Source organism: Haliaeetus leucocephalus, unplaced genomic scaffold, assembly GCF_000737465.1.
Source record: "Haliaeetus leucocephalus isolate CR32 unplaced genomic scaffold, Haliaeetus_leucocephalus-4.0 Scaffold992, whole genome shotgun sequence".
Lineage (NCBI taxonomy): Eukaryota > Metazoa > Chordata > Aves > Accipitriformes > Accipitridae > Haliaeetus > Haliaeetus leucocephalus.
In genome coordinates this window covers 3,119,513-3,144,660 of record NW_010973428.1, presented here as the reverse complement: position 1 = coordinate 3,144,660, position 25,148 = coordinate 3,119,513, and the positions used below count along the sequence as shown (strand labels likewise).

Here is a 25,148-nt window from a genome sequence, read left to right as displayed (position 1 = left end):
CCCGCCCCGCCGGACGTGCGGCGCGGCCTAAGGGCGGAGTCCCCCCCGCAGCCGCAGCCGGAGGCCGCTGGCCGCCGCCATGCTCTTCCGTTTCGGCGTGGTGCTGCCGGCCCGCATGACGGAGGGCGGCGGTTCGCTGCTGGTGGCCGGCTCTCGGCCGGAGCTGGGCGGGTGGGACCCGCAGCGCGCCCTGCCCATGCAACCGGCCCGGCCGACCGCCCCGCTGCCTGCCCAGGAGCCGGCGCTGTGGCTGGCGGAGGTGGCGCTGCCGGGCGAGGACGCCGCCAGCCCCTTCTGGTACAAGTTCCTCCGGCGGCAGGGCGGCGAACTCCTCTGGGAAGGTAACGGGCGAGCCGGGAGGCTGGTGGGAGCGGAGCGGAGCGGGCCGGCCCGGCGCCGCCCGGCCCTCGGGTGGGCCTGGAGGGGCGGAGCGGCGGTGGCAGCTCCGCTCCTTGAGGGCTCGCCGGCGGCTCCGCCTCCCGCCCGGAGCCCCGCAGCGTCGGCCGGGAGGGCTGTCCCGCTCCAGCCGGGCCCCGGCCGGAGCTCGGCGCTGCCGGCGGCGCCTCCCGCCCGGGGAAGGCCCGAACTGCGCTGGCAGGTCGAACCTCCTGGGCTGTCGTGACATGACGCGAGCGCTCGCTAACGAGGCGGGTTGTGACCGTGCGGCGGGGGAGGGCGAGCGCGGAAGGAAGGCTCTCTGCGGGGCTGGTGAAAGTTCTGTGAGGCGGGTCCGTTATTTCTTGCTTGCTTCAGGCATCCCTTGTCCTGATGTGCTGTGTTCTTTCTCTCCCCAGAAGTAAAGAATTCAGAACTTCTTACTTGCCCGTTAAGGAGGTGTGATTTGGTACTTGTATTTCAGGAAGCTGAAATGTCACCGTGGCATTTTCAGGCTGGTAAATTTTACCGTTGGAATTGCTGACAAAAAAAACAAAATAGGGAAGAGTTCTGTCACGACTTTTCCGGTCTTCTTGCTGTCTCAGTAGTACTTTCACCATGAACTTCTCCTGTTGCGTGTTGTCAAATGTTGAATAACTTTAGTCAGTTCCCGTCTGCTCTTCTGGTATATTTAAGTATCTTAAATAAGAGAGAACACTCATTAAATTGTATGCCAAGTCAAATAAAGCTCTAAATGTACCTTTTGTCACTGAGGAATGGATCGGACTTGGTGAAAGGAAGACGGATGACTAGGTAATTTGTGAGGGGTTTTTTTGTAACTGATAAAATAGTTCTATAATCCATATACCAAAATAACACATTGTAGAGCAGTTGCTCTTCACCCGTATTAAGAACACATATCACACTTTTAAACTGCTGTTCTGTCACATAAGACTAAAACATGCATGTCATCATAACTGTTGCATTTGGTTTTTCTTCTTTATACTAATAAAAGACTACGTGTTAATAGTACATTCATAGGAGTTTACATCATGAAGTACTATTTACACCATGTAATTGTTTTGTTTAGCAGCTAAAATAAATAGTACATTCTGCCTGCTTTAACCATGTTTTTCTTTTGCAGAAATGCAGGAAAAGTGAATTTATGGAATAAAAATCTTTGCATCTGTCCAAGGAAGCAGAATTGGGTCTCTTTTGAAGGTGCCAAGTTGTGCATAATATGCCAGTCATATGGGTATATAAAGACGTCCTCACCACACACAGAATATAGAAATAATAATAGAGTGTTCCAGTCTCTATAGAGAATCTGCAACTGTAAGGTGATGGTTACTGTCTAGTTTGGAAGTAATGATATCTCAAGGTATTTGTCCAGACCTGGGAGTGCATTGAGTAAATGTAGTCTGTTGAGTAATAAACATACTCTGTTTTGGCAGTAGTGCTACTGATGCAGTTTTAGGATTAACCTATGTGGGATTCTGTTCTTGTCATTGTGGATGCTCAGCAGTTTGAGCTTATTGCTTAGCTAGAATGATAGAAAACAAATGGGCATATCATCCAAATGTGGAGGGTTTTTTTAATTAGTCATTCATATCAATCATTTTTTTCTAAGTTGTTATTTACCAGAAAGAACTAAATTTGCTTAAAGCCTGAAATTTATTGTATTACATGAAGGGAGCTTAAGGATGTTTTTCTATCCAATAATTAAGCAATATCTTGCAGTCTTTTATGTCTTTTGTTTTAATGATTTTTTTTTTTCCAACTGTAGATCAATGAAAGTTTTGGCTGTCATCTGTTTATTCCTGTAAAAATCACAGGTTGAAAAGACACCTACCTTTTTTAAAAAAAGAACAAAACTTTTTTTTGGTGATAAGCAAATGCTTAGTATCCTGTGTGTTTAGAATTAAAAATGTGCTTTGGGAGACATTTAGCAGTTACACAACATCTGGAATTTTGAAGACATGGTCATGAGGGATAGAGGAAAGTGCAGAATGATACTTGCTCTAAATTTATGAGTTGGGGCATTCATCTGTAACCACAGAAACTCCTGTCCAATTATGGATGTCAGATGTTTACATATATTGGATGTGAAATAATGTGCTATATTTAAGAAAATTACTCCCAGTTTTTGTGTCAGTATACTTCATGTGAGAATTCCACTAGTAATGCATATTATTTTTTTTATAATACTACAGTACATGTTGCATCATATGTTTTAAGTTTAGTTCATCCTTACAGTCATTCCAACGCAGTTGGGAAAGTGAAGGATAAAGTAAGGGTATTTATTTCTGTGGGCTGGAAGAGTCAAAGTCATGAGCCAGTGTTCTGTGGCCTTTGGGTTCTGCCAGGTAGTCTGGTAGGAAGCCTTCAGGCAAGACTTGGCCTGCGGGAGGGTTGCTGGCTTGTTGCTCGTGTCTGGAGGGAACTAGTTCCCCTCTCTAGGAGGATGAGGTGGGAGAGGAGGCTTCTCTTGTGCTCCTGAAGGGTCAGATGCTTACCTCTGCTATCCTAGGGAGATGATGCCAGCCTGCATTCCCGGCCTGTCACTTAAAGCTGTTGGGCTCTTCTGGCTCAAATCACACGATTTCTGTATGCGCTCTGGCCCAAGTGAGGTTTCTACAGGGATGGTATGTTACTTGCCTGCTGTGAGCTCATCTGGAGGGCCTGTTACCCAGGAGAGTTTTTAACTGTGTTACAGTATCTGTGGAAAACAGGTTGGTTATGTTGAGCTTTAGAACCTGGGAATAGGTTTTCCTGTTAAAAAAAAAAAATGAGTGTATATTCCCCCCCCCCCCCCCCCAACTGCATCCTATGTGTCTTTCTGTGTACTTTGCTTTTGATGTAGATTCTTCAGAACTGGGTTTATTTATGTGTCTTTCAGCTTGGAAAGTAAAAGTATATTGTGCCTCCTGTAAAAACTAAATAAATACAAGATGAAACTTACGCTTGAATTTATTTTTGTGAATTTATGCTTCAACACTCATCTATGCCTTTTTTCCCCTTTACTCTGGTCTAAATAAACTGTAGGTGCTATAGAAGATACATGTTCTATAAAAGGACAGAGGAGTTGCTAAGGGTATGCCCCAAACTGTATTCTGAGATGATGGAATACAGTCTATTGAAACCTTATGCTTTGAGAAGGGGAAGAAATATATATAAAAATTATAAGCTTATATTCTAAAATGTTGATCCATTTTCACATAACCATTAGTTTGATGTAGTTGGTGCTTGACTGAAGCTTGATGGATACAGTATTGCCAGTTAAAGCTGAAAAGCACGATCAACCTACCTTTTAGTAATTTGTACAGGTGAGCAGAGCCTGATTCCTTCCAAAAAAACCCATCTCTAGTTTTGGGGAGGTGGGGAGGAGAGAAGAGGAGGTGTCTTGTTTGCACTTACATGCTGCTGTTCTTTGTAGTTTCTTGGGGGCCCAGAGCAAACAATGCAACACAGTTCGATTTAGAAACGGTCAGGTTACGCAGCCTGTGCCTAGGTACGTTGGCTTTCCAACATTTCCAGTTCATGTTCCTGTGAGCTTGTTAGTTGCAGTTTAAGCCACCTGTTGGACATTGTAGACTTCTGATGATAGTTCAAAAAGCCTGGTACATTTATGGAGTAATAAAGGTTTTCATAAGACCATAATGTAATTAGTGAAAATATCGGAAGTAAAATTTGCTCATGGCTTTCAAGAGTTGAGCACCTGATTGGCTGAAAACATTGGTGATGGTAAGGCACATTAAAATTCATTTTTAAAGTGGCAGTGTGTTGAAACCTAAACCAGTCTCACTTGTTGGCCTCAACTTCGTGGAACAAACCAGGTATAATTTCTTATTTTAATGAGGGAGGTTCTTTAAGGGCTGTGTGGGAAGTTAATACCTAGTTGCCTTTTGAGTTGGAGAGATTGGAACAGAATAAAAAATATTTTGGGCTAAGCCATAGCAGGATAAAAGCAATGTAAAAATTCTTTGAGGCCATTCTGGAGAAGTACAGTTGGACGCACATTATTTTTCTGTAACTGAGATGCATCTCTTTTCCTTTCTTTCCCAAAGCTAATCTACAGGTCCCCAAATTAGGTAGCAGTTCTGTTATTAAAAGAAAAGAAAAAATCCCAAAACCTGGAGAGGGTAACGTTTCTTCATACTTCTTTTAATGCAGATATTTTATATAGTGTTGTTCCCACTGGGTGTCGCCATTTTACCTGTGTATAGCCAGCGACTGCCTGGTTTCTTGCAGCTACTTGCACATTTCATCAGTATTTAGTGTAATCCGTTTTGCTTTTGAAAATAATCCAGGGCTTTACCTGCTTCCACCATCCCAGTCTTGTTCTGAAGTAGGTAGGGACTAGGAAGGAACATAAAACACGATTGGATGTTGGTAGCTGAATAATTGTGCATAATATGCATTTTGTTTGTGCAACGCTGTTGCTTTCTGGACAATGCTGGATGCCTTAACACGTTTCAGATGTGAGGAAACTTTATGAGTAAAAGTGGGTAACTTTGAAATCTACCACCCAATACCTCTTTAATGAATGGAGAGAAACTTTTGTTTACAAAGCACAATAGCTCCTGGTGTTTTTGTTCTTCAGCCCCCTCAAGACACATACTTAGTTTAGCATGGATTATGGTAGAACTAATTGGTAGCAAGTTTGTCATTACTTCCTATCTGTGTGCCAGCATTAACCAGCTTAGACTGAGCAGACTACTGGAGATCAATACAACAACGGAGAGGGGAGAGGGGCCCATGAAACTGCAAAATTAGAAGAATAAAAATAAGTATGTACACGTGCGTTCCTCTGGATTTGGCAGGTATGTGTCATATCCCACCTGCAGAGATAATTGGGGGCCAGCTCTGACTGCTGTGAGAGCGTAATTAAAGCATTTGTGTTTATAATGGTAAAGTTACAATAAATGCATTGTTTATGCAAATTCTTGATTTATTTACCGTTTTTCCCACCCCACACTTCAATCTCTGCCCTCACTTCCAAGTGACAGCAGTATGCAATATGGATCGAGAATTTATTTTCAATGGCGTGAAGCACTGAGAAGCAATAAGTAACTGGGATGATACTTTGGTTAAGATTTTACTGTGGTTACTCTTTTGATGTAGTTTGTTTCCTGCCTATAGTTCACTTTTCTGGTATGGTAGAAAGTAACAGTCAGTAATACATAGTACAATGCCATAGAGAGTTTCAAAGCAGTTAGGAAGACTGTATTACATTATACATTTTGTTGCTATCAGCCATTATTCTATCATCTGCATTCCCTTCATTATTTCCACCATCTGTCTGAGAAGAACCTCTTTTTTACATGAGCTGAATTCCCTTTTAGTTGCTTTTCTCTGGCCTAATCTACATCATTAGACTGGGCATTTGGTTAAAAACTCTTAGTATGGTAGCAGCTCCCACTGAGAAACACCTGTGCCTAAGCAGACCTAGACAGAGAAATAAAACATGTTTCTGAAAGTTGCCTTTGAAAACTCTTATTTTCTCATCTCTGATTTGAAACCAAAAAAAGCCTTGTTGATTAACACCATTAAGTGCTGAGGAGGGCTTTCTGGTAAACCCCTTAGTTCTAATTCTGGCATAATTAAAAAAAAATCCATAAAAAGAATTCTCTTAGGAGTAGACTAATAGACTAAAAAAATCTCAAATTCAGCCTGGTTTTTAATAGATTTAAAACTTGTTTCCTTGGTTGTATGTATCAGCCCTACCAAAAGAATTTGAAACAGCCCGCTTTAAGTCTGGTAGAAAATAAACGTGCTGGGTATGATAGAAATACTTGTCTGCTTTTTGGATATCTCTTTGAGGCTGGCAAATGCAAGGAAACATTTCTGAAAATCAAACCCGTCATGGAGAAGGAGTTAGTGAACTAGGTGTGGCAAATTAACAATTTTGCTGTATAGTAATATTAGGTATTCAAGTAAAACAATAAATTCATCTACTGTTTTCAGAATCTAAAGGGAAGATGGTTTATTGACAGCAAAAAAAAGTAGCATTAAAAAGCAGAGTAGGCATACTTCTATTAAGCATACAAATAAGGGTTAGTACCTGACATAGAGAATTCAAATGTTGTGTTTGGTGCTGTTTGGCAGAGGTGTAAAACCAAAGGGCAGCTATTCGGGGGCTTTGCTGAGGCTTCAGGAAGGTGGGACTCCAGTCTAAGAGCCGGTGCCAGACTCAAAACTGCCAAAATCCCTGACCTCGCTCAGTTCCGTGAGGGGAATTCAGCCTTCCCCCGCTCTGCTTTTTAACAATCGATAGCAATTCAGCCTTGGTGGGATTGGGACAGATCCTATTTCAGGATATCGGAGATTGAATTTCGTTCAGACAGTTAGGCAGCAGGGAGACCTTAACATCAGAATCTGGTGTGAAGGATAAGTAAATTTGAATATTTGAAGTGTAGTGAAGGAAGCTCAATTAGAGTAATGTCTGATAATGACACCATGCAGTAGCACGTTTGGATAACTGTGAGAATTGTGTCCAAAATAGGACTTGAGGTTTTTCTTTGTTGTAATGTTGGTATGAAAGATAAGGAAGCTAGCAAATACTTAATCTTAAATCCTTCATTTCAGAGATTATTTTTTTTGTATGTTTCCTTTAGTTCCTGTTGTTCTATTACTTTTTTTCTTTTTTTAAATCTTCTATTCCTGAACCCCTCCCTGTTCTTCTGCCCCCAGAGTGTTGATAGTGCTTATGATGTTATTAAACTCTTCCAGGGGAATTTCTAAGCATGAACTCAAGATGTTCATTTACCTTGTTAAAGGAGCTCATTTAGTATTGCAAATGTAATTATTTATAATATTTAGGCTTACTTAAAATTTTGACTTGACATGTAAAGCCTGCTGGTTCATGCAAAATTTATGGCAGATTAAAAAAGTAAGTCTTTGCTCTTACTGATCTGTAAGTAGGTGATCTGAAAATTGCCTTGGCTGCTTGCTGTTTGGAGTTTTTTAGCTGCCATTGAAGCTAATGTGCATATCTAAGGTCATCCACGTAGCCCTGTGGTTTTTCAAAGGTTGCACTGAACTGAGGAACACGCTGACCTTGCTGGGGTTTGGAGGTTTGGAAGTCGTACGCCTGTGGTGTAGGATTTGGCTAAGGCAGGGATGAGATAAACGGCACCTCTATGGCTGCTGCTGTGCCCTGGAGTTTCTACATACCTTCCCTCACGCAGGAAAAAACAGAAAAAAATTAAAACTTCCAGCAAGGTATGCGACAAGGTGATAGCTGGGAGAGCTGTGGCTGAGCAGTACACTAAGTGGCTTTGCTGCAAAGAGCTCTGCCGAGGCAGTGGAAGAGGCAATCTTATTTTTTTCATTCATTCATGGTTATTTTTATGCACCACACTTAATGGTGCTGAGAAATTTCATTGACCCAGATTTTGCTCGTTATTTTTTAAGATCAAGCTGATAATTTCACTAGTCTGGCTGTTCCAGAACATCATGCAATCCGTGTGCAGTTGTCCTCTGTGTCAAGATGAGTCTGTGCCTTTGGCAGACTATTGGATTATACTTTTTTCATCTCTTCAGTACAGCTGTAATAAAATAGTAACTGAAGGTTTTCCTTTGTATTCTGTTATTGTATGTGATTAGATTGAATTTCAGAAGATCCTCTTCTGGTCCCCACTTATCTTCTTTCAGTCCTTGATCTTTGGACATATTTTCCTTACTTTATCATCATCTCTTTTTCCTTTGTTTTGTTCTTGTCTCTGTCTTTTGCTACTGCCATTTATCAGTTATGTGGAGATCTTTGGTTTTAATCTTTTGTTTGGTTGTTTGTGCAGCCAGCTGCCTTCATATGGCGCTTTGATCATCCTTCATATGCACTAAACCAGGAGCCATAAGTCCTCATTCTGGAGCTTATTGAAGGAAAAAGAGCACTACCCTAGCGGTCAAACTAGGACCTGTATCTTCTAATAAACTCTTCCAAATTCCTTTTGTTCTTTGATTAGGAAAGTCTACGTGATCAATTAACAAGAGGATCAGTACTGTTCAGATATTTAACCTTTTTTATGGTTGAATTTTACAGGTTTTCAAATGATTGTGCATTTGCCTCCCAAAAATAAATAATTAAACCAATGTTCTGCCACTTGGAACAATATGAATAAAAACAAGGTGAAGAAAAATATTAATGTAGAAGTGGTTTGAGCTGTAAAAACATGTGTTTCCTGTTGGGTATTGCCCTTTCTCAAAGGGCATTTGTGCTTGTTTTCTTTTCTGCAAAGATGAACAGGCGAGTGGAAAACAGATTTGATTTTCTTTGCCTTACTACTGGCTCTAGGAACAGAAAAGTTGAAATGCTGTTAAAATTCCCCCAAATCTTTGAGGCTGCACAATGCTTTCTTGACTATAAAAAAAAAAAAAAATACAAATTTCACCCAAATAATTGTTTATTTCATATTAAAAGTACCTGGAAGCCTACCCAGTGGTCTGGTGTTTTGTGCTGTGAGTAACGTGTGAGTTCTGAGACTGGAGCTCGTCTCGCAAATGCTGGTGAGGAGGTGCACGACTGCTGTGCCTGAGCGGAGTGTTTAAATGGGAGTTGTGATGAATTCCCACTCTGGGGACTGGTGGAATCGGAGAGGGGGAGTGTGGTGTGGTTATTCAAAGTATCTTGAAGTCTTCGTCCAAGGTTTGGGTAAGCTTGGGGAGACTAGTCAGTGTAAGGGGACAGATGAATTTACACGAACAATTTATGCACCAAAGGGTTCCTTTTGGTGAGAATTTGCCTCGCAGCTCCCCTGGGGATTCTGCCGTGTGCCCTCACGCTCAGCACTGTTACGCTTCCAGCTGTTGCCCTCCTAATGGAGTGAAGTCTAGAGAACGCAGCTGGTAAAAGGGGACACGAAGTCCTCCGGCCGTTCCATCTCTGCGTGAGCGGTATGTGCCTGGGACTGGCCGGTGATGCACGCTTGGTTGCTGGTAAAGATGTGACGTGCCACTTGCGGTCCTGGAAGCGTGTTGGATTGCAGCAACCTAAACCCTGGACCTTCTCTGTTTGTGCCGTGCCAGACGGTGATGTAGAGACATCCTGGCAGATGTGGTTGCCCAGCACAGTCAGGATCGCCTTCCCAGCATGTAAGTGGGGGCCTTTCCAAGCTTCAGGTGCAGAAACTAAACTTCAGCACTTAGGCCTTCAGTTTTGTTAACTTCATGAAATGCTTTGTGCAATTTGAGAAGCGAGCGACAAAGCTGAGCGTAGTTTCTGTGGGGAAGGGCTGCTGCATCTGAATTCTTAGTGAAGTTACTTAGAAAATACAAAGGTGCGGTGGTCTTTCAGATAAAGCAGATAATGGTGACTTGTGGGGTAGGACAGGCTTGAGGTTTAAGTGGAGTAGGAAGTTGGTGTGGGTATGAGCAGCTTTGGACGTGAGCAGGCACATCCAGACTCTGCGCGCAGGCAGTCTCGGGGCGCTTCTGTCTGCACCGGCCGCTGTCTCTTCTCTCTGGTGCCTGAGCAGAAGGTAAGAAATTAGAAAGGGCAGCAACATGCTTCTCATGCACTGAGAAGAGTCAGATTCTGCAGAGCTTGGTCCCACTGCCTTTATCACGTGCTCTGTTTCCTCCCAAACTACCCAACAGCCCTGGACTCGAGAGGGAGAGCGAGGAAGAGGTCGTCTTTGATCCGTGGGGCTGTTGGTCACTGCCTGTAGCGAACACCCTGCCCAGCTCGCTGTCCTGGGCTTGGGAAAGTCTCCGTGCTCCAGGGATCCAAACCCAGAAAGGACTTTGCTTGGCCTGTCGTGGTGAGGGAGGGGAGAGTAAGTGTTTTGCTCAGTGTGTCAGATTTTTATCCTGCCTCTGAAAGCTATTTTGTTCTTGGCGTGAGCTCTTCCAGCGCTTGTGAGAAGTCTTGGGCTGGCTTGTCTGTAAGTCTACCACAGTTGAGATGCAAGGATTCTGCTCCCTAAGCAGAGCTAAGGGGCTAAGATGGAACTAAGGCACGTTTTGCCTGGACGTACCTCGCACCATGAGGTTGATGCACCTTGCCTCAGCCAGAGGAAAGTCATGAGAAAAGTTTAAAAAAAATAGGGGTTGACAAGGAAGGACTGAGGGTTATCCAGCAAATGATTTCTGCTCATCACCCAACCTGTGCCCATTTTCCTAGCTGTATACATTCTGCAAATATGTAACAGAGCATGTAAGTGATGCTAATTGTTTGCTATTTAAAACATGGGTTATGATCAGTTACCTTGAATGAAAGCTGGTTTCATTGGTTGACTTTTATTTTTGTATTAAATGACTCTGGAAGATAAAGTTGAGAGAATTCAATCTAGCAGCTCTAAATTATCAATGAGTTCTACATTACTCCTCCAAACTTGTCACCTGGCTCTACTTCTGAAACTATTTCCTTGCATTGTTGTTTTATGGCAATCAAAATATTATGGTTTTCCTGTGACAAGCTGTGCTAGCAGAAGCATGATGTGACCTGATAGAAAAATTTTCTCTTCTTCTGAAACTTACTTGTTAAATGCGTCTTGTGAAGCAAACTGTAGTGAAAAACACCTGTGTATCATTTGGATATTACTTGGGTAGTGAGATCCTGATCATTTGTGGTAATTGCCTTCTTTCATAACTCTTGCAGGGGGAATAGGGAATTCAGCTGCCTGAACACAGTTCAGTGTGATCATACTGTTCTCTAAATTTGTATTTCTTGGAGATCGTAGCACTCTGCCCTTCCTGTCTAAAATTATATCACTCTATTTGTTGAATACATATTCAACAAGTACATGAATATATACATCCACAAATGAATATATATATGTTGAATATATATTCATATACACTGTGTTGCACAGATATCATATTTCAATAACAGGGTTGTTAATTCATAGATCAGTATATAACGTATGGAGTAGTAAAGAGCTATGCAATTCTCATGAAAAATGTCACAAATGCAAGCTGTTATTGTTTACCTGAGTATTACAGCCAAGACAGAAACATACCTTTTGAGATTCCTGTTTGACTGTAGGCCACAGCGGGAAGGTGAGTTTGAGTGGTGCAGAAAAATCAACAACAATAAATAACAATTGGAGAAGGAAGCTTTTCAGACTGAGATTTGATAAAAACTGTTTGAGGGAACGAATGAAGCGAATGCCTCGTGGCAATTTACTCTTGGCCCTGCTTTCACGTGTGTTTGTAGGCTAGGTAAGGGAATGAATAACAGTGAAGGTGAAAAGGTTACAAGGTAAGGAGGTTACTGCCATTTAAGAAGGCAGATGATAGAGAAGGAAGGAAAAAAAGAGCAAGAATTAAAGCTGGAGGAGAAGGAGGATGGACAGTAAAACTGGCAAATGACAGAAGCACATGCACCTCAAGCAGCAGCAGTCGGAAATGGGAAAGTAGGAAGCATGTAGTGGTACAACTGGGAACATGGAGACGAAGGCTGAGGCTTTGTTGTCTTTGTGGACTGACTCGCACCTTGAGGAAAGAAGAAATTAAGCAGGAGGGAGAGCTCATAGATTGTGATTACAAAAATTAATGCAGAAACCCTGGTGGGAGAGGAGGAACAGCTGTGAGCAATGGAAGGGGCAGTCCTTGCGGGAGCCAGAGTGGGTACAAGGGCACCTGCGTGCAAGGAGAAAGAGGGCTGGGAGCAGCAAAAGAGCCAGAGGGCCTGAGAACGTGGTTCAAAACTGCTAGGGTGCAGTGAGGGCTCCCCCGGGACGGAGGGCTGCAGGGACGCCTCGTGGGGCTGGCCGCAGGCAGCTGGGTGCCGCGGGGCAGTCCCAGTCCCAGCCCCAGTGTCGGGCACCTCCTGGGGATGGGGCTGAGGCTGGGAGGGGACATCTGCCCAAGGACATGTGCCCGAGGATGGGACACAGCCTTGTGATGGCAGGGCAGGGCCATGGGGACGTGCATCGCTGCAGACAGTTCTCGGAGAGTAAAATGGGGAAGGCGAGATGTGTTATTTGCCGTTGTAAAGGTTTTGCTGAATACGTGAAGTCAGTTAAGCATCATAAACATCCACAGGTTTTGTTACGCTGTTGTATTCGCTGATGTGTACTGCAGTCTTCAAATATTGTTAAAAAGTGGTATGAATGTGTAAACAATTAGAAATGTGAGAGAAAAACGTAGTGGCAAGATTTGTAGCTTCAGGAGCTATATACTGATCTTGTTCCCCTTACTTATCAAAAGCTATGTCCTGCCATTGCATATGATGCATAATGGTTCAGCAATATAGAAAGAAAAATAGTTTTCTGCCTAGGTTTTTCTTTTTCTTTTGGGTAAATAATAATACTTCACAATTATGATAAAATGTGCTGCATGTCATCTGGAAATAAGGAGATTGTTTGAGCTTTAGTATTAAATGTTAGTCTTATTCTCCAATCATTGCATTAATACATCTCCCAAAATTCTCTTGCTCTAGCAAATTTACCTAAATGTGGTACTTGGAAGCTGGTCATGCATTTACGTGCAGTGTGAAATTTTAAGATATTCCTTTGGGTGTAATTTTACTCAGAAATGTTCTAACATCATTAATATTGTATAAGTGTAACAGGCTTACATTAAAAGCAAGCCACAGACTAGGTCACTTCTAATCTGCACAATAATTCCTACATGGCAATTAGTATTACAGTAAGTATGTAAAATTTGGGGGGGGGACGACAGAATCTACATGTATGGAATTTTTGGAGGCTAGATAACCTTTTCATTGATGACACGACCCGGTTCAATTCAAGTTGCTTACTCTGGCATGGTATTAAAAATTGGTTTTCTGTACTAAAGCTCACACTACTGCTGTAAGAGAAGAAGAAGGGGTAATGGATATTAGATAGTGGAAACCATAAGAAAAAATTCTCACCTTAGACAGGGCCATTTTAGGTAATTGTGATCACTCACCATTGCAGATGTGACCGTCTCTCTCTGGGTCACTTTGGGCAACTTTTACTGTGTATGAACAGACTCTGTAAGCAGGACGTGTACATCTGAAGAGTACGAAGTGATTGTTTATTGGTTAGCAAACGTAAAAGACAGGATTTAATGAGCTCCTAGGCTAGGTGCGGGTGTGCGTCCTGTCCCACGCAGGACACCTGAAGGGTCTTAGCTGGCCAGGCGGCTGTGAGTGAGGTGGAGGAGGACCCCCGGGCACTTCTCCCCGAAACACGTCTGCCTTGCTGCCAGGTTGCTGTCTGCAACCTGCTTCTTTTCTTCTTCGGGATTTGATGCCTTTCCGCGTTGGTGTTTTTTCCTCTTGAATCCTTAAGGTGGTAACAAATCCGGTGTCACCAGTCCTACCTTTGTTTGCGGTTTTAGGGTTTACCTTTCTGCTCTTGCATGGCTGTACTCTGTGCTTTCTCCAAGGTCTTTCTCGTAGCTCAGCAATTTCGTTAGAAGTAAGCCTGAGGCAAGGTGACGCTGCTGTGCTGTGTCAGAGCTACACCTCGGGCTGCAGCAAGCCGGACCCCCCAGAGGGAGGTCACACAGCAGAAACGTTGGATGCTGAGGTCACGTATTATCAGGCGCCAAATGAGGAACTTAATTATTCTTGAAATTTTAAGTGCCACAGTTGATGATTTGGGAGTGTTATACAGCTTTAACGGGGTTTTTTTTGCAATAATTTGCAAAAATTTATTTTAATGCTGAACATTTGCTTTGTGGCAGTGCTTCTGAAACAACCATTTCAGGTGTTAATAATGTGTTATGAGAAATGCGGTTTGAACAGGCAGCAAACACCACTCCTGGCCTTAAATACTCAGTTCACGTCTCAGGCAAATCTTTCAGAAGATTTTCCAGATGCACAGCCTGCAATTGTCCTTTCTTCTGTTCTAGGTAATGGGCCCCATCATGATCGAAGTTGTGTTTACAACCAGAGCAACATAGTAGATGGAGTTTACTGCCTCCCAATAGCACACTGGATTGAAGTCTCTGGACATACTGATGAGATGAAACATACAACTGACTTCTATTTTAATATTGCAGGACATCAAGCTATCCATTACTCCAGGTAAAAGAAAAGTGCAGGGCTTGGCTGGTGTCAAGTATTCAAACAGAAAATCTGTACTGACATAATGTCAGCAAACTTTGAATTTGAAGTGGTGAATGGTAGTATGTATGTAACAGTAAAGTTTAACAAAGATTCAATGCCTCTTTGCAATTAAATGTCACTTTTGGCAATGAAAAGGAGAGATTCGGAGTTCAAGGATACTTGCAGCCTGTACAGGTGTGTTAAGCTGCATCATATCTGAAAATGACTAGTGGTAATTTATGGATACATTTATGAGGAACTGTCATTTTCAAATGCTTGTCCAAATACACATGTAAATATGCATGTAATATGTAATGTGTTTGGTTTGGGATTATTTTGCTGAAAAACATGTCCTGGGAAACAAAAAGAATATATTCCAGCACCAGAACTTTAGGGTGTTGCGTTATCGCTCCTGTGCGGCAGCAACTGCAATTAGTGACAGCTGTTATAGATGACTTCTGCTTCTGTGAATGCATTTAAAAAAAATACTAAAACTTAGACAAGTCTTAAAATGTTTGTACTTCCGTGCTGTTCACTTGAGTCCAGCGCCTCGCCAGTGAAGCATCCCAGCCTGAATTAGGAGACAATGAAGCTTAAAGAGAAGAGGGGTATCCGCCCTTTAGGGCTGCAGATAAAGGACAGGCTCTATTTAGAGCAGCAGCCTTAGCACTCGTGGTTAACACAGTGGCACTGAGGAATTTGGGACCATTTGTAACTTTTTTCCACATCTCCAGTCATGGATGTGGCAGCAAGTGTGTTGATTGATAATGGTTGCATGAATGCTGGCAGCCCTGATATGCCACGTGCAGCTGGTGTTGGTTATGGAGCAGCTAGTGATCCCAAAGGGATACGTATTTTTGGAAGAAATTAAAGCACCTCGTACTTTCCTTAGGTCATAGCATTGCTTTGTGTGAATTTCTCCAGACTACCGCTTCAGCGATGCCAACCTCACCGTCTTGCCTCCTCTTTCTACTCTTCTGTCTCCACCCTCCCACAGGGGAGGAAGCAGAATTGTCTTTTTCTTGTCAGAGTTGCAGTGTATGAGGTGAAGATTTCCTTCTCTTGCTATCTTTTGGAATAGCACGGATTCATAAACGCTGTTAGGCATATGTACGCATTCGTGTGGCTTGGTACCTTTTTCCTGAGACCCCCTCAAGCTGTATAATATGCCTGACAGACTATACTGTTATCTGTATCTTAAGCATCTGTATCCAGCGTCCTATCAGAGAAAAGATCTTGTTTATTCCAAAGCACAGACTTGTCAATCCCAAATAATCTTTGCTTGGCAGAGGAAGTTTGTGAGAAAGAAGAACAGCTGTCAGAAAGCGAATATCTAAGTACCAAAGGCTAACTTATCTTCCTTTCCAGAGGCAGCAGTGATCCATTTAATGCTGCCTTATCTGCGTTACTATGTGTTTCCAAGATTAGGTAAAAAGCTGCAGATTCCCCTAAAGAATATTTGAAGAAAATTTTCTGAGTTGTGTAGTCTTTTCCAGATGACGATCTCCTTCTCTGTTGCCCTCTCACACACACATACCTTCATTGCAAGGCAACCTTATATGTACATCTTCAGTAATTCTTATCTCATTTCTTTGAGCTATATTAAGTGAGCGAACCCCATAACAGTCCTGTCGCATAATTATTTTTAATACTTTGAAGATATGCAGCCTTAAATGACTTTTTAATTATTAACAGTTGGGAGCGGATTCACCGTTCTGCTGGTTATAACAAAGCAGCCCAAAAATACTGGCTGATGAAGATTTTGGGTTTTGGCAGAGCAGCTGAAGTGAGCTGATGAAAATGCCTTTATTTTGTAATGGATTTATTGATTCAGAAGAGTACTAGGGAGATTAATATCACCAAAAAGAAAAAAAAACAACAACGAAACCAACAACAAAAAAACAGAAGCAAAAAGCCAGTCCCTCTGCCTGTACGGTTAAAAGCTCAGTGTATGGTCGGATCATAGTTATCCAGCTAAGGTTCCTTTTTTGCACACTGTAACGGAGCAGCACTACTGCGGGAAGCTTTATGAGCACAAATTCCAAGTCCTGTCACCAGCTGTAGGTTCTTTACAGAACGGCAGCGGCTGGAGAGAAGTGATTTATCAATGAAAACTTCTGACATGAGCCCCTTCTCTATGTTCATCTCTGTCAAAATGGCCTCCCATGTGAGCCCTGGGACTGATTTTACTTGTCCTCTGTTTAATCACAACAATTAGAAACAGTTGCTCTGAGCTTCCTTACCACCTTGCTTCTTCATAAAACATGTGCCTCAACTTTAAAGGGGCTGCAGGAGGGTGAGAAGAGCCTGCTTCCTGCTGCTGCCAAAAATCGGTCTGAATAATACTGAGGCTGATGGCAATGCTCTGAGGAATCAGGTTTTTCTTATTCAGTACAGATGTGTTTGCTCATAAATCAGTGAATTTATGTTTAAACTCATATTTAGAGAGCTCACATTGTGTTGGTCATTCAGGTTGGAGAGTATGTGATGTGTTTTTTAAGCATAGCAGGATTTGAATTAATTTTTTTTTTTTGAGTGTGAACTAGAGCTTGCCCGCAGCTGCAGAGTCATGACTGATACCTCTGTGCTGTTAGTGTTCGCTTGTTTTGGACGTGTAATGACACATATCACTGAAATCTGATTCAGGAGAAAATAACAGTCCCTTTCTCTTTCATGTTAGATATTACTGCAATAAGATGCCTTCAAATTGCAGAAGAGTTAGGACACTTGGGACCCTGTAATTTCCCAAAGCAAATTAGAGTTATTGTAATTTTTCTGGGAGAAGATTACTTCAGAAAACTTGTAAATCTGGGGTGTGTTAGCTCTGTTTCAGTTCCGTCTGTGAAAGGTGGAACTTCCTAATTCACAGCTGTTATACGCCTTATTTACATAAACCCCTCTGCAATTCTCAGAAGAAAGACATTGCATAAGAGCGAGACAGGGAGTGACCGCTGAAATTACAAAATCCTTAAGTAATATGTTGGAGACAATGATGCTTGATGGCAATATTAGGTGCTACGGGAATGAGTATCACCAAGAGGAAAAGCCATCTAGTTACAGTTTCCTATTTTCAGACTAATTTTAGGTTCCCAAATCCACCCCTGCCAAGTAGTGAGTTCCCATAGTTTTTGCCTACTCATTCAAATACAATGTATTTTAGGACACTTACTTTGATGCCATCTATGGGGTCTAATTTTTACTAATGCACACTTCAAATTTACTGTCTTCATAACTGTAATTTTATTCATTGTGTGTGCTTTTCGTGGGTCATATCTCCTAAATCTGATGAAGAAAAATATCTTTTACATACTTTGCATGCTTTTGCAAAGCTTTGCATGTAAAAGGCAGCTAAACTGGATTCTGTAAGTGAATTCCTCGGACAACGACAGCTAATCTGTGACTGAAGTATTGTTATGGCTGCTAAACATTTTACAGGAAAATGTCCAGTGAGTTTAAAATGTAAAAGAATGTATTGGGGGAGTCACTACATGAGAGTAGCCGTGGGTCCTGACAACAATTTTTTGAGGTACAGTTTTTATGGTAGCTTTTTTGCACTTTAATATTAAGGCCATTAAATATAAATATTCCATATTTGTGGAGCAAGTGGGATGTTCCTGTAACTGGATATAATCCAAGAAATTGTGCAGTTGATGAACGAACATGTTGCTATCATCAGTGTTTATGTCCCTAATGTTTTCTGTAAGACAGAATAAATCAAAAGAAAAGGAACCCTTGTGCTTGGAAATACTATTTTTGTTCATTTGTTTCTTGATGGTTGCAAATTAAACTTAATTTATGCTGTAGTCTTTACAAATGCTTTGTAGCTTGTTGGCAAGACAGTTTCCTTCAACACTGCTGTAGTAATGTAGGTTATAACCTAAGGTAAGTGTTAAGTGGGAATGATCAGGAGAGTCACATAAAATGTGTGCTCCCGATTTGTACTAAAATATTAATGTAGATAGGTGAGTGGATGAGTAATGATCCAGGGCAAAATCCAGATGCTTCTTGTTTACCTTCTGGAGGCACTAAAGCAGTATTCTGCTGCTGAGCACTGAGTTTCCTTTTGTCTGTAGTAATTGTCCTGTGAAGAAAATAAGCGTTTACTTGATTGATAAGCGTCTTTAATTGGGGTGGAACACAAGAAGCTGCTTGAATACATTTTTGCGTGAGGATCACTGGAGAAGGGAAATAATGTAACTTCTGTTAACTTGTTTGGGTCATACGAGGCACAGTAATTGCTATTTGAATGTTAGAACACCGCTGGGATTGATGAATGTAAAGATATGTTTAAAGACATCTGCGGTAGGACTCAGCTTGAGATCAAGACCACTAGATTCATATGTCTATAAAGAGCAATCCAACTCACTTGTGACTAGATGTCTACTTTAGAGTGAACCGAAGAATTGAATTGGTCTCTAAACTCTGCTGACGCTGCTGCTGAGATCTCTATTGATTTGTAATGAGACATTAAACATCCTGTCTGGTTCCTTGAATGTTGATGTCTAGTGTCATTGGAGATGCTCTAAAGTTTCCTGCCTGGCTTCCAGCTGCCGCACTACAGGAGCGTGGTTCCTTACAGCTCCTTGGCCATGTCTGTGAGCCCCATCCAGATGTTCCAGATGCTACAGGATGTCTCCGATGTCAGTGGGAAGCTGTCCTTGGGCAATGCATTGAGCATTGCTGTGCCTGGAGACACTTGTTTGTAGATAAGCAGGGCTAGGTGTCTTCATCTTGATCTTGTATCCCATCCCTAGCCTGTATTAATGAATAATGTCCATCTCGGTTCAGTAGGAAGTCAGAATTACCTTTGAATTATGCAACTGGAAAAAAATGCAAGAGAGAGCGCTTTTATTTATTTTTACTCTTTAAGTTCTCTTCTGACTTATTGGTTTTAATTAATTCGCAAAATAAAATACCTTTCTGTTTTGAGTGTAATTCTGAAGTAATTTTTTTATTACTGAATTATAAAAAAAGCTTTAAAGAGGAATCTGTCACAAAACCCCCCTAGAGTGCAGCGAACTATGCTACTGTGGTAGAAAGCCGAACTGATACTTTATGCCTATGTTATGAATTAAGAGAAGAAGTGATGATGTCTACAGAGGTTACCGTAATTAACATTAAAAGCTGAGAGCTAGCTGTCCCCTGTGCCTAAAGAATGAGTACTTGTGGTATTAGAGAAAAGAATACGAAATAATAAGCTCTGGAACAAAAGTCTTCGATTGTCTTCTAGTAAAATAATCCTGATTAAAAATACTTAATATTAATAGGAGTTTGGCCTTTGATTTCAGTACTTGGGGCTCTAACTGTAAAGTTATCTGACCATTTTATACATTAAATAATGAAAATATTCTAAGCCACATTTTGTGATGTGTTTATCCCAGAAACTAGGACATTTGACCACTCGTTTGAATATTGTTTTATTATACTAAGCTATAGTCTTAAAGTAGTCTAAGTTAGAACCATTGTTTACTAACCAATGGGAATCATCTTTTATGGAATGATTTAAAGATTAATTCTTTGTTTTGCCCCTTGTGTATCTTCATTTATTTTTCTATATCACCCTCAACTGGACCTGTGAAATGCTTTTGCTAGTCTCTGCTGTGAAGAAAATGGGTTTCAAATCGACATAAGAAGTGACTTGTAAGCAATTTTTTATTTAAGTTCTTGAAAATTAAGAGGGAGTGTGAGGAAGTAAAAGCAAGAGTGAGAAGACAAACAAATTATGAGGTCAGAATTTTATCAGTTTTTAAAGCCTTTATTTGTTTACATTTATTTCATTTGGATGTATCTCTGTATTGGGTAACAAATGCATTTTTCTTCCACGTTTGTTGCCCATCCAAACAAAAAGTTTCTTCTTTCATGAACTCCCCACACTGTGCCCTCCCTAAAAATGGCTTGAAAACTTGAAAACTGATTCCGCTTTTCTGAGTTTTGTGATTTTGCATGGGCAGGATGGCACCTGGCTGGGATAACCTAAGCCAGGCTATCAGAGAGTTAGCTACGAATCCCGGTCCCATGAAGTGTGAACAGAAATACAGTGAGGGTGTGCCAGCAGTGCAGCCACAAACCGTGGTACCTGTGCAATGCTGGGGATGAGCTGGATCGCGGGAGCTCACTTTTCAGTCATTTTGGTTTTCTGAGTATTAGCAAATAGCTGTTGTCAGCACAGCTCCAGTTCCCTCGCCGTGACCTACCACCTCGAAAGGGGCTTGAAATGGGAACTCCTGGACGTCAGCTACTCATTTCTAATTGCATTTCTTGTGAGTGCCATAGTAACAAGCAAAATCTGGCATTAGAATGGGTGATGTAAATTTTGCCAGAAGAAAAAAATCACAGAGCTTTTAGGTTAAAGATTTTTACATGGCTATCATCAGTGTTTGAACTCCCAGTATTACTTCTACCTACAGTGACTGGTCTGTTAAATCTGATGAATGGCTACTAGCCAGCATGCTGCCGGGTTTGTTGCATACTGTAGCGGCTGAGAGACACAAAATACTGTCTATGTTGGGATGACACTGTTGAAGTAATGGCTGCTGGATGGTATATTATCTCTGTAAATATGATAAAATTGGGGGAGGGGATGATTTTGGCAGCAAATGGGACTGAAAACTATCAAACTTGTGAACTATTAATATTTTTATGTCAGCGATTTTTCAAATGGCAGGCATTAATATTCACCAGCTTTTCTGAGTGTTTTCTCTTTCTATAAAGCCACAAAATGTTTTGTCAGCATTATTGATAAATTAATATTTTTTAACAGTTTATATATATAGTCTAAACAGCATAACAGTTTAAGTGATCTAATGTGGAATTTTACATTGCCTTAGGTTATAGAGCGATTAGAATAATTCTTGATAGCCAATAAGGCCAAATCACATTGATATGTGGATTCCACATTTGATGAAAACCAAACTATTTCTAATGAAACACAGAATATTTTCACAGTTCAGAAACTACTGAATCCCCCAGAGTAATGCCTAGCACTCAGCTGTACTAGAAAGAAATGTCTTCCATGGCACCTTCACTACATCTTGTTTCCCTTTGTTATACTCCTCATGAAGGAAAGCAGGGTTGTGAAGTTCTTTCTGTTCCTTATCCCTGCAAAGAAAAAGGAAATCTTTTGGATGTTACACATTTGGAAAAGGGGGGTTTTTTTCCCCTAATCACAGCCTGAATCATACTCAGATGTAACACCAAGGCCCTTCAAACTGCCCTGTGGCTCAGCTGAGGAAGAACCAGTTGGCGTCCCTAAACTTTGATGGCTAGGGCAGTGGTATGGATATGCAATAACTTCCTGATAGTATTGCTAAAAGTCCTGAACAGTAATGGCCCCGAGGAAAAAAGAGAGCTTTTGCAGCAACAAAGCTCTTCATAGACTTCCATCTCAGAAGTTACTATAATTTCATCTGTTGTGGGGCTGGGCTGGGCTCTGTGGGGTCTGCGCGGTGCCGCTGCTGGACCGTCAGCGTGTGCGCGGCAGCAGGAAGAGGAACGGGACCACAGCAGGAGTCCTGGTGCTTGTAACACCACATTGGCACAAAACTCTGCAGGGCGGCACTTATTAGAGGTGTCATTCCTCTGGAAACCAAATAATTTATATGTATAAATTATACACATGAAGTACATTGAGCATGGCTCAATGTGCTTCTAGTCAGCTCAGTGAATCTGGCAAATTTTAAAAATTCTTGAGAATAATTTTAAAAACCTGGTAGGACGTGCATAGCTGAGTTGGACTGAGTGTTGTGAGACAGCAGAGGGAGAGAAAGCTGCGAAGACTGGCTGCTGCTTCTGGCTTTCATTCACATACCAGGAGCTTGTGGCTTGCAAGGTGCTTTAGAAGAAAACCTGAAATGAAGGTTCAGCAAAAAAGACCTAGTAATTTAAGCAAGTAATTTCTAAACAAGGAGCGGGCAACAGGACTCAACAAGCTAAAAGGGAGCTTTGCGTGCTGTCTAGATAGTCTTGTGAGTTTTATCTGGGCTTTCTCCTGAATTTTTCTTTACCATTCTGCCATTCATCTGTGGCATTTGGAATAGGCGTTTGATTGACAATTATTTATTCAGAGGGGTTGTTGTTCAGGAATGAGTATTTCGTTAATGAAATGGCAGCAAGAAGAGACTGGCTGTTGATGGCAAGATGAACAGCTTTCATCAGCTGGCTGGTAATGGGGAGTATTTGCTTAAAACCACTGTTGCTCTTTAAAATGGATCTTTTCATAGGTGTGGCACTGCACCAAATGCACCAAATGATTTCCTTACTTCTTAAGAAAAACTTACAGTTCTGTGTCATTCTGGGAGCAAAAACCAGAGGAAGACTGGGAACCCTCCATGAAAAAACCTTGAGGACTAAACATACTTATTTGTTCTGTTTTTCTCTGTGGGATATAACAGACAAATGTTGATAGTCTAGTAGATACAAATTTTTTGTGGGGTATCACTGTTAGGGAGCAAAAACTATTGTTGTTTCTAATTTCTCTTTCTGTTCTACTCTGCCTCCCTGTCCCTTGTCTGTATTTCTTCTGGAGGTCTTCAGCCATTTTTCCTGCCTCTTTACTCTTTAACATTCAGGCATCAGTGAGGGAGTAAAGTTCTGTCTCTATTGGAAAGCAATTTGCCGCTGTTGCCGGCTGTGAACAAAATTGTCTGAGATTGTGAAATCCCAGGCAATTTAGCTCACAGCCGGGATGACGGGGAAGAGGCAGCATCACTCTTTCACCAAAGATGGTGTTCCAGTTGTCTTGCAGCTATTTATTTCTTCTTAGCTTTTACATGCATTTATTAGGTGCCCTGTAATCACTGGCATTTCTTAATATAGTTTACCTAAAGGTAACAGAGATTGTGTACTCAACCTTATTGCTATTTAATTTACCAGGAGGGAGAGAATTCAGATATTTGGTTGTTATCGGAAGAACTTCACTAAGAAAACTCCATAATTTATAACAGGTGAAACTGTTGCACCAGGGACTTGCTTGCAGTGTAGCCCCCCTCTGCCTACCCTTCCCGTTGGTTTTTGCAGGCACAACTCCTAGGGCAGGTTAGCCCAGCCAGCCTGCAGCTGACTCTTACAGGAAAAAAAGCCTCAAAACAAGGGAATTTTCTGTCCCCAAATGTGAAAGGTGACACCATCAGATAGTTTATTACCACCAGCTGGTTTGGTGTTTGCTTGCTCAGTGTATACTGTATTTCTGCAACAGGTAACCTGTAAGTCAGAAAAATCTGAAATAAACAACTGCATAATTGTTTCAACTGAAATGAAATGGGAAAAGTGTAAAAGGTACTTCATTTAAAACAGTAGCAAGCTGAAGCTATTTTTACGACTTCTACCTCTATCTTCAATAATTTTTATAAATGCTGAGAGATACAAATGCAAGTTTTCATGCTTAAATGCTCTAGATATTTACAAGATAATTTTCAAAAAGCTCCTTCATATAAAAATATGGAGAATCCTATTTAAAGGATAAAAAATGATTTATTAGAAAGGCAACTTGAATGTAGCTCTAGTTTCTTTGAAGTTTGTCTCAGAAACATAAGTATTTTATTTCCCAAGAGTAAATAGAGATTATCAAATTGCTGCTGTATTTTCCCATATATAATTTTCTCTCTGCAAGAAAAAACAAAAAACAAAGAAATGAACTGCATTAGTCTTCCCAGGGAACATATTAAGAGGCTGAACTGAAAATCTCTTGTTCCCTCCGTTAATGCTTGTAGTTTGGGAAATTTAATTTCAGGGAGTCAGGTACATAATCCCTGCTGTTGTTCAGAAGTTTAATGTATGTCTTCTTGTGAACTATGATATAAATGGAGTCAAATGTCATAGACATTGCCAAGTTTAAGAAATAAGAATTTCCTCTTTATTGGTTCAATAGACACCATAGTTTGTAAGTTTAAATGAAATGTCTTTTCTTTGATGTGAAAAACCTAATAATAGAAAAGATGATTTTAAGCATGCAAGAAGAGGAAAAAGTGGAAATATGCATTTCAGTTTTAATACAGAGACAAGAGAATGTAGAATATAGATAAAATCAATAATGAAGTAGAAGCTTTCTCTTTTCCTTTCCTTTCCTTTTCTTTCTTTCCTTTTCTTTCCTTCCATCTATCTACCTACCTACAATTTAAAGTAATTGTGTGAAGAGCAGGAGGAATAGGATGGTAGCATTCATGCAGAAAGCCCAGTCATCAGCCGTGGGCCCGCAGCAAGACTCTCCATGGCTCTGTCTTTCAGTTCAGGGGCTGGATGCTAGGCGCTACTATATATGTGTGGATGTTGGTGGGCTTCTAGAGCTTTTGTTTTTTAAGTATTTTTTTAGTTTATCTAGCTTCTCCAGTACTGCCTTTTCAAAACTCTTCAGAACAGCTATACCCAGTGCTTTCACTTTCCCAAGGTGAAGATCTGATAAGGAGGATATGCAGCTTCCCTAATAAAATAATTTCTTTAGTGTTCCTTCTTTCTGCAGTCCGGCTGCCAGCTTGAAGGGTTGCAGACCATTCCCAAACACAGCATTAACTACAGCTTTCACTGCAAAAGACTGAATTGCTCAGCTTCCTGTAATACTGAGTTGCTTCGATCTGGTGAGATGAAAGGAGGAAAAAGCTTCTCAAATATATTTGCAGGCTAGGTAATGAGGCTATCCAGTATGAGTAATGCTTTACAAATTTACAAAGTCAAGCTGTAGCCGAGAATGTAAACACATTTACATAAACTTTAGTAACAGTAGATCACTTTAATATATTTGTTTAAATGCCTGCAATTTCAATTTCCAAGCAGGTGGAATGATATTGCTAGGAAAAGA

At 41.2% G+C, this 25,148-nt stretch overlaps 1 protein-coding gene across 2 annotated transcripts in view; it reads left to right on the top strand.

The window, feature by feature from the left end:
- Nucleotides 1–79: 79 nt before the first annotated feature.
- EPM2A (epilepsy, progressive myoclonus type 2A, Lafora disease (laforin)) overlaps nucleotides 80–25,148 on the top strand; it is a 57,827-nt gene continuing 32,758 nt past the window's right edge. For both annotated transcript variants that reach the window (XR_775437.1, XM_010584502.1), the window contains exons 1-2: nucleotides 80–341; nucleotides 14,164–14,338. Coding sequence is in view for 1 of the 2 variants with exons in the window: in XM_010584502.1 (XP_010582804.1) it covers nucleotides 80–341; nucleotides 14,164–14,338 (437 nt within the window). In the remaining variant the exon portion in view is untranslated. The remainder of the gene's footprint in view (nucleotides 342–14,163; nucleotides 14,339–25,148) is intronic.